The following is a 15,377-nucleotide window of genomic DNA, read 5'->3' as shown; positions in this document are numbered from 1 at the left end:
CCCTTGCTACGGTATCTCTTCAACCTGTGTGAAATTAGCTCTGCATGAAATGAGGCTGAAGTTTGCAGGCAATGCAGCGTTTAGGCCAGAGATTTAGGTATGTGTTTAATTTATATAGCTACCCATTTCAAACATATGACTCTGCATGGCTAACAGAAAATCAAAACAAGACAAACATGGAAAAACAATAAATAGCAATTATAGGAGCTGACATAGAACCAAGAATGCAGTCAACTTAACCAAGAGATGGAACTCAGGCACACATCTTGGGCCCTGGATTCGGCAACAAAACCAGGTTTTTATGGGGTGTTACATTACAAAAGGACAGCAGGGTCGGAGCACGGCTAATCTCTGGGGCAATGATGTTCCAGAGGGCAGGCATCACAACAAAAAAAGGCTCTTGTCTGGGGATGCACCAAGTGACACTCCCTAACAGTCTGGATCTGGAACATGCCTTTCCTGCTGCATCTCACAAGAGGTAGATACAACAGCAGTGGTGGGATTCAGCCAGTTTGCACCTATTCGGGAGAACCGGTTGTTAACTTTCTAAGCAGTTCGGAGAACCGGTTGTTGGAAGAACTTTTATTTTGGTTTTTTTTCCACTTTACAAGGCTAATCCTGTAAGGAAGGCAGGAAGGAAACATTCTGGTGTTGTTTCTAGACTAATTTTTATTGCCTTGCTTACAGAAACTGCCTCTCCGGTTAACCCTTATTACATTCTAACAGCTAAGGTGAAGCACCCATCGATGTGAGTGACGTTGAGTTAGCCACGCCCAGCCAGTCACATGGCCACCGAGCCCCGCCTACCAAGCTGGTCATTAGGGCAGAGAACCGGTTGTTAAATTATTTGAATCCCACCACTGTACAACAGGAAAGATGGACCACAAGTAATCCGATCCCATGGCCCAGTGCTCTGCTCCCTGTTTACATTCAGAGCGAGTCTACTGCTACTGAACCTTATCTTGTCTGTTTGCAGTACAGCAATATTGGAATGTTTATTACTTACTTCTCCGCCACTATCTTCCCACGCAGAATCTCACCAAGCTGAAGCGTCTGAATCTGGATGGGAACCAGCTCACTTCAATCCCAGCCTTGCCAAGTTCATTACACGAACTTAAACTGAATGACAATAATTTAGCAGGACTTCAGAGACAGAGCCTCAGAGGTAGGAGACCTCTCACAAACTGTCTTTTCCTAGGATAGCAAAAAGAGCAAAAAAGTCTTGGGACATGGACAAACTCTGGGTGTAATTGGGAGCCTTCATTTCAAAATGCTAGAACTTTTGTTAGCCAGAAAAGTTAGTGTACTAATCCACTTATCTGAGAGATTTGTGTAATACTGCCATGTCTTAGACATAATAATGTTTTCTGTTCTCCAAAATAATGCACTGCACTAAAAAAACAATAGGGGTTACAATCAGTGGTGGGTTTCAAAAAATTTTCGAACCTACTCTATGGGTGTGGCCTCCTTTGTGGGAGTGGCTTGCCAGCCATGTGACTTGGTGGGAGTGGCTTGCCGGCCATGTGTTTTCTCTCTCTCTCCCTCTCTCCCTCTCTCTCTCTCTCCTTCCTTTTGCCTGTCCCTTTTTCCTTTTTTTCTTTCATCTCTCTCTCACTTTTTCTTTCTTTTTTCTTTTTTATTTCTTTCTTTCTTCCTTCCTTTCTCTTTCTCTTTCTCTCTCTGTGTGAGTCTGTGTGTGTGTGTGTGTGTGTGTGAGTGGTGGGTTTCAAAAATTTTTGGAACCTCTTCTGTAGGTGTGGCCTGCTTTCCGGATCCACTGGTGGAACCTCTTCTAACTGGTTCGGTAGATTTGACGAACCGGTTCTACCAAACCGGTAGGAACCCACCTCTGGTTACAATGGTGTTTCATATATTTTGCTAAAAGTATGCCCCTTAAAATTGCTCAGTTCCTTCACCCCCAGGTTATAAAAAGGAGTGCTGGGACACATGGAACATGTACCAGTTATGTATTAACTCATGCTTTTTAACCATGTTTGACAAATCCATAATTGATTGAATTAACACAAGACATTAATTCCTAAATAAATCATTTACAAACCATAAGTAGGGGCTAGGTTTACATATTAGGTAAGCCACGTTAAGGAAATCAGATTATGAATTAGCTTCATGTGGGGATCCAGCCAGCATTTAGCTTCAAACTCTGGTTGTTGTTGATTTTGAGTTTTTGAAGTATAAAGAAATACAGAAGCAGTGACCCATCCTTGCATCCATCTATCTATTTTCTAGATGTATTTGAACTACAATGACCAGAATGCCTAGTTACATTAAAGATGTGATAGGGGACAAATGACAACGTGGGTATGACAGTATCACTACACTGTTGCTATAAATTGCATCAGGCATTGGGAGCAAGTACATAATGGTGACCATAATTTTTGGTAGATGCTGCTGTTTGATGATAGGTTATGTAGTTCGATGCATCTGGAGGGTAGGACGTTAAGGAAAAAAAATAACTGTTCTGCAGTTTTACACATTACGCAAGACATGTGCTACCAAGATGTAGACAGTAGAACAATTATATAACAGGACTTGCCATTAATATACATGAACTCATTTTGCTAACAGCATCCATGTGTCTAAATATCTGAAACCGCTGAACAGTCAAATAAAACTCTTGAGTAAAATGAGTAGAATGCCGTTGACTTGGGCAGGCACACAAAAAGGTATTTCCTCAATTGAAAGTTGAAAGCCAGAATAAGGACTTATCTGGTAGACATATTTATTTATGACATTTCTTTGTTATTGTGTTCCGTGACCTGACAAATGTGCGCACGACAAAAGCACGCTGACAAAACCACGGCGCTAAAACTGTGACGTTATCAACGCGCCGACAACAGCGCGCTGACAACAGCGCGCCGACGGAAGCACGATTTAAGTTAAGGTAAGGGTTAGGTTTAGGGTTAGGTTTAGGGTTAGGGTTAGGGTTAGGTTTAGGGTTAGGGTTCGGTTTAGGGTTCGGTTTAGGGTTCGGTTTAGGTTTACGGTTAGGGTTAGGGCTCGGGTTAGGGTTAGGGTTAGGGTTAGGTTTAGGGTTAGGTTTAGGTTTAGGTTTAGGGTTAGGGTTAGGTTTAGGGTTCGGGTTAGGGTTAGGGTTAGGGTTAGGGTTAGGTTAGGGTTAGGGTTAGGTTTAGGGTTAGGTTTAGGGTTAGGTTTACGTTTACAGCGCGCTTCTGTCGGCACGCTGTTGTCGGCGTGCTTCAGCGCTCATTCGTCGGCGCGGTTTAGAACTCGCAATTTTGTCACCGCGGTTTAGTCAGGCGCGCTTTTGTCGGTCGACCTTTTGTTGGTGAATCATTATGTTCCACATCTACAGTATGATACAGTATGATAGGCTCAGAGACAGTGACTTGAAGTTGGGTCCTTGTGGCCTTAGTCCAATGCTTTAATCACAAAGTCCTGTTGTCTGTCTTTTTATTACAATGTACCCTTTCACCCAAGCAGTGTTAAGCAGGGGTTTCCAGTCAATCCAGAATTAAGACATCATTTGCTTTCTTCTTCTTCTTCTATGACCTCCCATGTTGGATGTGCAGCTTGGTTTCTGAGCAGCTTGTTACCAGTTGATAAATAGTATGTAAACAGGAAGCTGACACATACACTAGACCTACTGTAAGCAAATTATGTTATGTTTGCACTTAACAGAGGCCCCTTGTTTCTATCTTCTCTCTGAGGATAAAATATGGTCGAATAGTTCCTATTTCATATTTCCTTCTGGGAATGGGGCTTATGTACACAACAAGATTGCCGTTTGCAGGACTTAGATTTTTTTTCCCCGTTTCTTGCTTAAAATTGCCAGGTCCTTTGTTACAAAATTGGAGTTACCAAGACCAGGAATGTTAGCTTTTCCTTTTTAACCTTCTTCTAAAAGATTTTCCAGTTGTGGGTTAAGTAACAGTTGAGTAGTTTTTCCCCTCTCTTTGCCAATTTTTTGTAGGTTACATAGAAAATGATGTACGCAAAAGCAGGGGCCATGAAGAGCTATAGGCCATCCAGTCCAACCCTTGGAATCCAGTGCAGAAACTTAAAATTAAAGCATCACTAATAAATGGCTTCTAGCTTCCACTTAAACACATCAGATGAAGGAGAATTTATTATGTCTGAACATTTTGTCCCGGTGCTGAATTGCTATTGTTTCCCTTTCAAAATCTGCCTCTCTATAGCTTTAATCTATTATCCCATGTCTGGAAAGATGGAGAATAAGATTTGACTTTCTTCCATTTGAAGTCTTCTAAGACATTTACAGGCCTATCATCTCCTCTCTAAGTCCTTTCTTCTAAAATAAGGGGGAAAGATACCAATTCTTTTATAAAACCTACTTCAAATTGACTGTCTCAAGGGTGCTTTTTGAAAAGGACTATGTTTTTTCCTTGAGGAACAAGATTTTCACTTCTCATCTGAAGACCTTCATCAGTTGGAACTGATGAAGCTTCTTGGATGAGAAGCGAAATGTCTTCTTCAAGGGGAAAAAACCCCATTCTAGCTGCCTTTTGAAAAAAAGCACCCTTGAGACAGCCATGACCTGGCTTGAGAGCATCTCTTTGAGGCTTCATGAGCACATCTATTTTCTTGGCAGCAATACTGAAGTGATTGGCCACAGCCTGCTTCCAACAGGCTGTAGGTTAAATTAGAAAGTGCTTTTTGCATTTCCCAATTTAACCTACAGCTCAAAACTTTTCTTGCTGTTTTTTTACACTAATCTGGCTCGACTCCGCTAAGCTTTTCAAAACGGGCGAAAGCTGCCTAGTAATGATATGTAAATTTTACCATTTAGCTGGACCAACTTTTTATAATTGGTGTATAGCCATGCAATGCTTGAATTACAACCTTACCTTTTGTGTTAGCCTTTTAAGTTGCTGATTTCAGGAGGCTGTGGGACAGTGGTGGGATTCAGCCAGTTCGCACCTATTCGGGAGAACCGGTTGTTAACTTTCTAAGCAGTTCAGAGAACCAATTGTTGGAAGAAATCTCCTTTTGTTTTTTCCCACTTTACAGGGCTAATCCTGTAAGGAAGGCAGGAAGGAAACATTCTGGTGTTGTTTCTAGCCTCATCTTTATTGCCCTGCTTACAGAAACTGCCTCTCCAGTTAACCCTTATTACATTGTAACAGCTAAGGCGAAGCGCCCATCTATGTGAGTGATGTTGAGTTGGCCACGCCCACCCAGTCACATGACCACCAAGCCCCACCTACCCAGATGGTCATTAGGGCAGAGAACCGGTTGTTAAATTATTTGAATCCCACCACTGATATGGGAGCATGGAATTTGATTTGGCTTAATGTGGAGGTTGGGAATCAGCAATGTGTTTTATACCGTATTCTATTTATCACCGCCATTCTAGCACTGAGCAGCATTTTGTAAAATAGCAATAGCATTAGCACTTAGACTTATATACCGCTTCATAGTGCTTTGCAGCCCTCTCTAAGGAGTTTACAGAGTCAGCCTATGGCCCCCAACAATCTGGATCCTCATTTGATCCACCTCGGAAGGATGGAAGGCCGAGTCAGCCTTGAGCCTGGTGAGATTCGAACTGCCAAACTGCTGGCAGCCAGTGATCAGCAGCGTGACCCGTCAAAAGCGCAGTCCACAAAAGCGCGCTCGACGAAAGCGCGCATTTGACGTCATCACAGCGCGACGAAAAAAATTAAAAATGGAAATAAAAATAAAATTAAAGCAAGCCGATTCACATAAAGGTAAGGGTTAGGTTTAGGGTTAGGGTTAGGTTAAGGGTTAGGGTTAGGTTTAGAGCGTTAGGGTTACGTTTAGCGTTAGGTTAAAGGTTAGGGTTAGGTTTAGCATTAGGTTAAGGGTTAGGTTTAGGGTTAGATTTAGGCTTAGGTTAAGGGTTAGGTTTAGGGTTAGGTTTGGGGGGGTTAGGGTAAGGTTTTCGCTTTATTTTTACATTTATCGATCACAGCGCAATGTTTTCGTCGCGCTGTGATGACGTCACGTACGCGCTTTCATCGAGCGCGCTTTTGTCTACCGCGGTTTTGTGGTGGAACCATCAGCAGAAGTAGCCTGCAGTACTGCACTCTAACCACTGCGCCACCACGGCTCCATATTACAGCTTGTTTCCCACCTTGATCTGTGTATTTTCAAAAAAGTGGTTCTACCTAGTCCCGAGAGACATTCATCGTCTCTGTCCCTTTCTTCCACAGGCCTCTTCAAGCTGCTCACCTTGGAGCTAGAAGGAAACCAGCTGCATGATGGCAATGTCCCCCCTGTTGCTTTCAGGGCCCTGGGCAGGCTTATCTATCTGAGACTAGACCGGAATAATTTTCGGACTATCCCATCAGGTTTGCCTGCATCTTTGCAGGTGAGCAGAACACCGTTCATTTAAATCAGAATGTAACTCCTGACGCAGACTTTCCCAAGCTGGTATGCTTCCAGATGTGCAGAACCTGCAATCTCCATTGTCCAGGTTGGAGGTGATAGGAGTTGTAGCCCAACAGCTGTAATTGATGTACTGCCAACTCTTGGTTTGGAAAATATTGGCCACCTAGACCAGGCTGGAAACAGAATCTGGAGGTTCAGTGGTTCATTATGTCAGCTCTGAAAAGCTGGAGATGGTTGTTCGGGAAATTGTTGGTAATTATTAAGGCTGTCCTTCTCACTTGTAAGCTGCCAGGGCACATCTTCATACTCCTCTGTTTGATTAAAAAAACTTACCCAAATCTGATTTAAAGAAAGAGAGCAATAAGAGGATAAATCAGGGAGATAGCAATAGCAATAGCAGTTAGACTTATATACCACTTCATAGGGCTTTCAGCCCTCTCTAAGCGGTTTACAGAGTCAGCATATTGCCCCCAACAACAATCTGGGTCCTCATTTCACCCAACTCGGAAGGATGGAAGGCTGAGTCAACCCTGAGCCGGTGAGATTAGAACCGCTGAACTGCAGATAGCAGTCAGCTGAAGTGGCCTGCAGTACTGCACCCTAACCATTGCGCCGCCTCGGCTCTTGGCTCATGTTGTGGTCCACTGGTGGTTTGCAGAGCTGGCAGAAGAGTCGGACAGTGAGGAGGTTGGGGAGAAGCATGGGCCAGTCCTGGAGTCTGTTCAAATCTCACCGGCTTAGGGTTGACTCAGCCTTCCATCCTTCCGAGGTGGGTAAAATGAGGACCCGGATTGTTGTTGGGGGCGATATGCTGACTCTGTAAACCGCTTAGAGAGGGCTGAAAGCCCTATGAAGCGGTATATAAGTCTAACTGCTATTGCTATTGCTATAGAAGGCTTGGATGAGGGCTCTGCATCGGAAGCAGAGACGGGGCCAGGGCCATCTGGGAGTTATGTCCAGAGCCTCCAGAGCTGGACATCAGCAAGCAGAGGAACAAGGGAACCTGTTCCCAGTGTGCGCATGTGCAGAGCTGCCAGAAGGCAAGAACAGTTAAGACAGAAGGGATGACTTGGGATTAAGGCTTGGAAGTGATTGGCCCCTCCCATAGGACATAAAGGAGGAGCAAAGGCATGTGAGCCTTTGCAGAAAACAACTTCGTTCGTGCTGGTCGGTTTACATTCTGAAGCTCCATTTTGACTCTTTGCTCCATGTGGCTTTGCTAAGCTAATTGCCAGTTAAGTCTTTGGCAGCATTTCAAGGAAGATAAAGGCGAGTGCTTATCAGCCTTATCCCAAAAGCTTACTGTCGGACTCTTTACAAACTATTTGGGACTCCTTACGGGCTGTGAATGAACCTAATTCACAGCCCTTGAAATAAAAAGAGGATTTTGGGGACTGAGTGTTCGCTTTTTACTGTATCAGGAAGCCTCGGTCGGAACAGGGGAGGACTTTGTGTTACCGCCTGCATTCCTATCTATACATCACTTTGAGCTCCCTTCAGAAATAGATCGATGCTAGCCTCATTTAACCTGTCTCCCTCTGTGCTTGATAGCTGGCAAGGTGGTGGAGGTGATCTCTATGGATTCTACCTCAATGACATATCTATGTCAGCTAAGGAGGCAGAGCAGATTGGGAAGCAGGATAGGAGAGTGTTGTGACTCAGCAGAAGTTTGCTGTGAGTTGAGTCGGGATGCAGGAATAACAATGCAGCTGGGGCTCGTTAGTGTCGTCTTCTGGAGATAAAAGAACTGATGGTGCCACGCCCCGGTTGCAGAAGTCAACGTTCATTCATTCGTTCATGGTTCGTTGTTCATCGGTCGTGGTTTGTTTGTGAGAGGCACTTGGATAAGTGATTTGCTTTCTGTTACCCTGATTCAAAGAGACACTTGGAGAAGTGATTTGCTTTCTTTCTGTAAACCTGGTGTTGCTGTAATAGCTCTTTGTTTTTGCATTCTGCTGCGTAACCTTTTTGCCAGAGACATTATTTATGTTTATTTTGGGCTCGCAGCCAGCGTGAGCCAGGACTGATAAAGTTATTTCCTTTTAAGTCTGTCTGACTGTCGTCTGTGATCGAGCGAGGAAGGGGGGGTCAGAACAGGAGAGTCAGGGGGAAGATGCTGGCTGAGATGCTTCTGGTTGTGTCTGGATTATCCCATCTGCTTCCAGGAGCTGCATCTAGATTCCAATCACATTGAGGAGGTGACTGAGGGTGTCCTCAACAGAACCCTGAATCTCACTGTGCTGGTTTTGAGCAACAATAAGCTGGAAGAGCATCGCATTGCTCCACGTGCCTGGATTGACCTCCTGTGAGTAACACTGTATTTCCATTCCTAGGAAACAGCTTTTGGGTTAAGATTGCCAATCATGCCCACTTGCAAGTGTGACGATAATCAGAAATTCAAGACTGTCTGTTCTTTTTCTTTGATGTACCAGTAGGCAAAAGTAACTACTGTGAATTTCTGCCTGTTCTACAGCTATTAAAGGCCTCGGTGTCCTGCCAGGAAAAGAACAGCTAATGCACACACTTTTTGTCAAGATCCACCAGGAAACTTTTCCCCATAAGAATGACTCAGTTTCTTCCAGTATAACATGGATAAAAGAGATGTTGCATCATTAGTCTGAGGAGGAGGGGCATTAAGGAAGGGGATGACAAAAGCAGTGTTACATTACTCCTTTTCTATATGGGGACTTTGGATTTGGATTGGATTGGATTTATTAAATTTATAGGCCGCCCAATCCCGAAGGACTCCGGGCGACTTACAGAAGATAAAATTTTAAAAGAAAGGTTAAAAAACAAACAAGAGAAAGCAGATTAAAAGAAACACATCATGCACCCAGTCTAATCGGGGCTGGACCTCAGTTGAGAGGTCAACAGCCCCAGGCCTGCTGGAATAGCCAGGTTTTGATAGCTTTTCAGAAGGCCATGAGAGTGGGTAGGGTCCGGATCTCTGGGGATAGTTCATTCCATAGGGCCGGGGCGGCTACAGAGAAGGCCTTCCCCCGAGGGGCTGCCAGCCGACATTGTCTAGCTGATGGCACCTGGAGAAGGCCCACCCTGTGCGATCTTATCAGTCGTAGGGAGGTGTGCGGCAGAAGACGGTCTCGTAGATATCTGGGTCCTAAGCCATGTAGGGCTTTAAATGTGATAACCAGCACCTTGAATCGTGCTCGGAGACCGATAGGGTGACACTTTACGCACTTTACGACTTGTGACACTTTACGCATGTATACGAGTGGCTGAGCTTCTGTGACGCAGATGTCGTCATTTTGACAAAAGCTCATTTGGGTAAAAGCTTTGGATGTTGCAGAAGCAGAATAAACATTTGTGAAAATGGGGCTTGCCAGCAATCCCCCTTTTTATCCCCTACATGGCATCGGACCTAGGTACCTGAGAGACCGCCTCCTGCCGATTACCTCCCATAGACCGATTAGATCTCACAGGTTAGGTCTCCTCCGGATTCCATCTGCCAGCCAATGTCGGTTGGCAACTCCCCGGGGGAGAGCCTTCTCTGTTGCAGCTCCGGCCCTCTGGAACGACCTCCCCGGGGAGATCCAGACCCTTACTACGGGCCCTTGTGACCTCTAGGCTGGAATACTGCAATGTGCTCTACATGGGGCTGCCCTTGAAGAGCATCCGGCGACTTCAGCTAGTCCAGAATGCGGCCGCGCGAGTGATTGTGGGTGCACCTCGGTTCGCCCACATAACACCTATCCTCCGCGAGCTGCGCTGGCTACCTGTTGATCTCCGGGTGCGCTTCAAGGTGCTACTTACCACCTACAAAGCCCTTCATGGTAGTGGATCTAGGTACTTGAGAGACCGCCTCCTGCCAATTACCTCCTCACGACCCATTAGATCGCACAGATTAGGCCTCCTCCAAGTCCCATCTGCCAGTCAGTGCCGACTGGCAACTACGCGGAGGAGAGCCTTTTCAGTAGCAGCTCCGACCCTTTGGAACGATCTCCCCGTGGAGATTCGTACCCTCACCACCCTCCAGACCTTCCGCACAGCCCTCAAGACCTGGCTATCCCGTCAGGCCTGGGGTTAAAGATTATATTCCATCCCCGCCCGAATGTTGAATGAATGTTGCTTTACTCTTTTAATTATGTATTGTCCTATATGTCTTTGTATGTTTCCCCTTCCTATATAAGTTGTAAGCCGCCCTGAGTCCCCTCAGGGAAAAGGGCGGCCTATAAATAATCTTAACCTAACCTAATCTAACTACCCTCCCAGCCTTCCGCAAAGCCACCAAGTCCTGGCTGCTCCAGCAGGCCGGGGGGCTTGTGAAATATCCAGCCCTACGGAAATTGTGAATGTTGTGTTTTTTAAAGTGTTGTTTTGTTTATTTATCCCCTTCCCTTGTTTATTGTAAGCCGTCCGGAGTCCTTCGGGAGTGGGCGGCATACAAGACCAAATAAACTAAACTAAACTAAACTAAACTGTGCAAAGGAAATGGGGGGGGGGAGCTCATTACTCCAAGAGTAGGAACCAGAGGTGGGTTGCTCCCAGTTTGGCCCAGATTGGCTAAACCGGTAGTGGTAGTGGGGGGAGGCTCCGACCACCTGCCCGGAAGCTTCTGCGCATGTGCAGGAGCGTTGTGCAGACGAGCAAACCGGTGGTGCCGGGATTTGAAACCCACCTCTGGTAGGAACAGTTCAGGACAGAACCTTGACCAAGTGATAGTCTCGGTACCCTCTTCTGGGTCAACTGGAGGAAATGCAGCTCGGGCTCCTAACACTTGATGAAATGCACAAACATCTCCACTTTGAGATCAGCAGAAGTTTGTACATTGATGGCAGGATGACTTTTGAAGGATGGAGCAGTGGTGGAAATGGGAGCAGCCTGCAAGCAATAGCAATAGCAATAGCAGTTAGACTTATATACCGCTTCATAGGGCTTTCAGCCCTCTCTAAGCGGTTTACAGAGTCAGCATATTGCCCCCCAACAACAATCCGGGTCCTCATTTGACCCACCTCGGAAGGATGGAAGGCTGAGTCAACCCTGAGCCTGGTGAGATTTGAACAGCCGAACTGCAGAACTGCAGTCAGCTGAAGCAGCCTGCAGTGCTGCGTTTAACCACTGCGCCACCTCGGCTCCGATTTAAATTCACTACCTTTCTTTCAAGAGAGGATCATGTAAAATAGTCATGCATTTTCTGAATTGACAATTAGAATGAAAAATTACACTAGATTTAATAACACAACGTGACAGGAGACATAGCATAACATAGCTTCACAACATGACACATTACAACAAGAGTACTCCATCGCGTTATGCTACATTACGTCATGTTACATTATGTTATGTTTGAACTAAACATAAAAGATGCGAGCCTTGCTAGCAGGTAGGTGGGTTATTGCCCTTCTCACTTGTTGCACTGAGTAAAATGGTGCTGGTTTTTTTCACTTGATAGCTCTGCTCAATTAAGTCTGACCTTAGACAGCAATGTTTTTTGTGTGGATCATATGTTTTAATTTAATTTTAATTTAAAGTTTAATTCAACATATAAGCTGCCTAACTCTGGGTGGCATACCATATTCAAAATTTAAAATGAAACATTCCATAGAATGAGAAGAATGTCTGGCAAACACACACACCCCTCGTCATACAAACTAGGCATCCCAGAGAGATCAAAGCCAAAAGAGCTGGCTCTTAAGGACTCCACTAAATAAGATCAGGGAGAGCCATATGAATCTCTGGAGGGATATTATTCCAGAGGGTAGGTGGCTATGATGGGGAAGGCCTGCTTTATGGATCCCATCAGGAGGCATTGCTTCGTTGATGGGCCCCAGAGCATGCAGAATCTGCTAGGGTGGCCAGTAGCTGTGGAAGACAGGTTCTGGGCTCTGAAGAAACCAGACCTTCTGCCATGAAGGTGTTCTGACCCCCCTCGTCCTACACCAAAACACTCCAAGCCAAAGATAAGTTACGGCATTTAATGAACAGACAGACAGGTCCTTGGCAGCAAACCGGCACAGACAAGCTTGGGCAGCAATCCAGCACAGATAAGCCGTGGCAGCAATCCGGCCTGCCAAGCTCACAATAATGTTCTCCAACATTCATTCCTGCGTTGACTTTTGCAAAAGGGGCGTGTGCACAAGCAGTCCTTTTATAGTCTGGAGAGGAGCCTAATGACCACCAGCTGAGTACAATTACCTCCTGTACCTGCACAACTGTTCCTGACGCCTATTAGCTCTTTGGTGCCGGGCATGCAGGAACAACTCATTACTGCCGTCCGGCTCACTCTCCCTTGTCTCCTCCCCACTGGTCCAAGGCTCAGGCGCCTCCTGGTGGCCAACCAGCCTCTCTGCTCCCTGCTTGGAGTCGGAACCCTGTCCAGGGTCCTCCACCTCCTCCAGAGCCGACTCATAGGGCCCCTCGCTGTCGGAGTCCGGTGGCAGCTCCAACGGCTCCTGCTGGGCCACAACAGAAGGGCTATATAGGTGATGACCAGCACCTTAAATTTCACCCTGAAGCCTACCAGGGGCCAGTGCGGTTCTTAGACAGAGATGTTACTCTGATGCCTACTGAGGCATAACTACCCCATGTCCCCTACTCTGAACCAGCTGCTGTTTCTGAAAGGTCTTCAGGGCAGTGCCATGTAAAACATCACAACAATCCAAAAGTGAGATGATTAAAACACGTTGTTCTACAAAAACAAATTACAACTCATATTGTAGCACGCATCACCAAGATGTGTGTGTGTGTTTTGGCAACGCTTGGGGTGTGTGTGTGTGTGTGTGTTCTCTGATACAGTTTTTGTGCCAGCAGCCTCCCTTAGCTTATTTGGCCACATGGTCCTGCTGTCAGAAAGCATAATTAAAGCTATTTCACTCTGCCTGCTTTCACTCTGCCTTGATTTTGTAAAGCAGCACCACATGGCCAGATTTGATTGCCTGCATTATGATGTCACATCATCAGCCCAGTGTGCAGGACGGGACTGTGCTAATGGAAGGAGGCTTACTTTTGTAAGAAAAATAAAAAATAAATATTTCCCTTACACAGAATGCTGTATACCGCATATTGCAACCCAGCTGCAGATCAGCTACAAAGAGACAATAAGCAGCATTCAAGAAAAGCAAGTGAGAGGGTTTAGCTTAGCAGTTTACATAAACACTCCCATCCCTTTTTTTTTAACCGCTGCTTGTAGACATCAAATCAGCATAACTCTGTTTTGTCTCGACTGAGCAGAGAACTGGCTGGGATTCGACGGATAGTTCATTTTAAAGTCGCCAAAAGTCCATTGTTGCGATGCAGCAGGCTGCCTCTCGAAAGGGCGCTATGTCGCAATGACTGTGGAAAAGAGCTTTTGCAATGCATCTCCGTAAACTCTAATGGCCGTGCCAGATGTGGCTCCGAATCCACTTGGGAAGCTGACTGACCCCCCTCACCCCCACCCCACCCAGGAAACGTTGGGTGTTTTCCATAGCCTCGGGAAAACTGGCCAGGATGCAGGGGACAGAGTTTGGTTTCTGTTCTTTGCTTTTTATTTTGTCCCTTTGAGGATGAGTAAAATCCTCATATATGTAAAATCATATGTACAGGATAGAGAAAAGCAACCCCCTCCCTAAGGCAGATTTTAAAAGATCTTGCTCTCTGCATCTAATAGTGCCAGTGTCCGTTCTGCCTTGCTTCTAGTTGCGCAGATCAGAGGTGGGTTCAGCCCGGTTTGGTCAAACCGGTAGTGGAATTCAGGCCTGGGTTGCAGGATCACCAGCAACCCAGGCCTGCTACTCCCCCAAACGGTTCACCGACAAAAGGGCGCCCGACAAAAGTGCGCCTGACTAAACCGCGGTGACAAAACCGCGAGTTCTGAACCGCGCCGATGAATGAGCGCTGAATCGCGCCGACAACAACGACAGAAGCACGCTGTAAACCTAACCCTAACCCTAAACCTAACGCTAACCCTAATGCTAACCCTAACCCTAAACCTAACCCTAACCCTAACCCTAACCCTAAATGTAACCCTAACCTTAACCCTAACCCTAAACCTAACCCTTACCTTAACTTAAATGCCCTTCTGTCGACGCGCTGTTGTCGACGCGCTGTTGTCGGCGCGTTGATGACGTCGCAATTTTAGCGACGCGGTTTTGTCGGCACACTTTTGCCGTGCGCGCTTTTGTTGGGTCATGCCCCCGAACAGGTTCCCTCGCCATCGCTGATTTCACTGCCATGTTGGATTTTAGGGACTGCGCCTGCAGTCACTAAAGGTTGCAAACTGGTGGTAAAACCAGCAGAAACCCACTCCTGGCACAGACCCATCTCAAGCTCTTCTTCTCGGTCATAGAGCGTGACTAAATATCTGGGTATGGTTCTTATTTCCAGAGAAATGTGGTTTACAATCCTGATGGACCGTTGTGCTTGTTTCACTTCCAGGAAACTGGAGGCCCTCGATTTGTCTCACAACCGCTTAGTACACGTGCCCTCATTTCTGCCTCGATGTTTGAAACAGCTGGCTTTGCATCACAACCGCATTGAACGTATCCCCGGCTATGTTTTCGCCCATATGAAGCCTGGCCTGGAATTCCTGCATCTCTCCCACAACGTCCTGCAGGATGAGGGCGTCCATGCCGTCTCTTTCTTAGGGCTACACCATTCGCTTGCCGAGCTGCTCTTGGACAACAATCAGTTCCAGGCCATCCCGCGTGGCATCGTCAAGTTAAAGGGCTTGCAAGTTCTACGGCTGAGCCACAACCGCATCCGGTAAAGGGATTCTGTTCTGCTCTTGTTCACCTTTGAGGAAGGGTAATCAGAGTACTGAAGGAAGAGCTTGTGTCTTGCATGCCTCTACCCTTCCAGTAGAAGGAGCTCTTGGGCAGAGGCAATTGGGTTTGATTCCATGGTCCAGGACCAGTGGTGGGTTTCAAAATTTTTTTGAACCTACTCTGTGGGTGTGGCCTCTTTTGTGGGAGTGGCTTGCCAGCCATGTGACCTGGTGGGAGTGGCTTGCCGGCCATGTGTTTTCTCTCTCTCTCTTTCTCTCTCTCTCTCTCTCTCCTATCTTTTGTCTCTCTGACATTTTTTCCTTT

The 15,377-nt window shown here is 46.2% G+C and overlaps 1 protein-coding gene across 1 annotated transcript in view; it reads left to right on the top strand.

The window, feature by feature from the left end:
* Nucleotides 1–15,377, top strand: part of LOC148048360 (uncharacterized) — a 33,741-nt gene that overhangs the window by 14,862 nt on the left and 3,502 nt on the right. Inside the window, exons 6-9 of the mRNA XM_087708284.1 lie at nt 1,033–1,165; nt 6,174–6,331; nt 8,517–8,656; nt 14,725–15,051. Coding sequence (XP_087564410.1) covers nt 1,033–1,165; nt 6,174–6,331; nt 8,517–8,656; nt 14,725–15,051 — 758 coding nt within the window. The remainder of the gene's footprint in view (nt 1–1,032; nt 1,166–6,173; nt 6,332–8,516; nt 8,657–14,724; nt 15,052–15,377) is intronic.

This window comes from Thamnophis sirtalis, unplaced genomic scaffold (assembly GCF_051295495.1).
Source record: "Thamnophis sirtalis isolate CommonGarterSnake01/CBP01778 unplaced genomic scaffold, rThaSir2_p1.2 scaffold_3, whole genome shotgun sequence".
NCBI classification, from domain to species: domain Eukaryota; kingdom Metazoa; phylum Chordata; class Lepidosauria; order Squamata; family Natricidae; genus Thamnophis; species Thamnophis sirtalis.
This window is presented reverse-complemented; position numbering and strand designations above follow the sequence as displayed.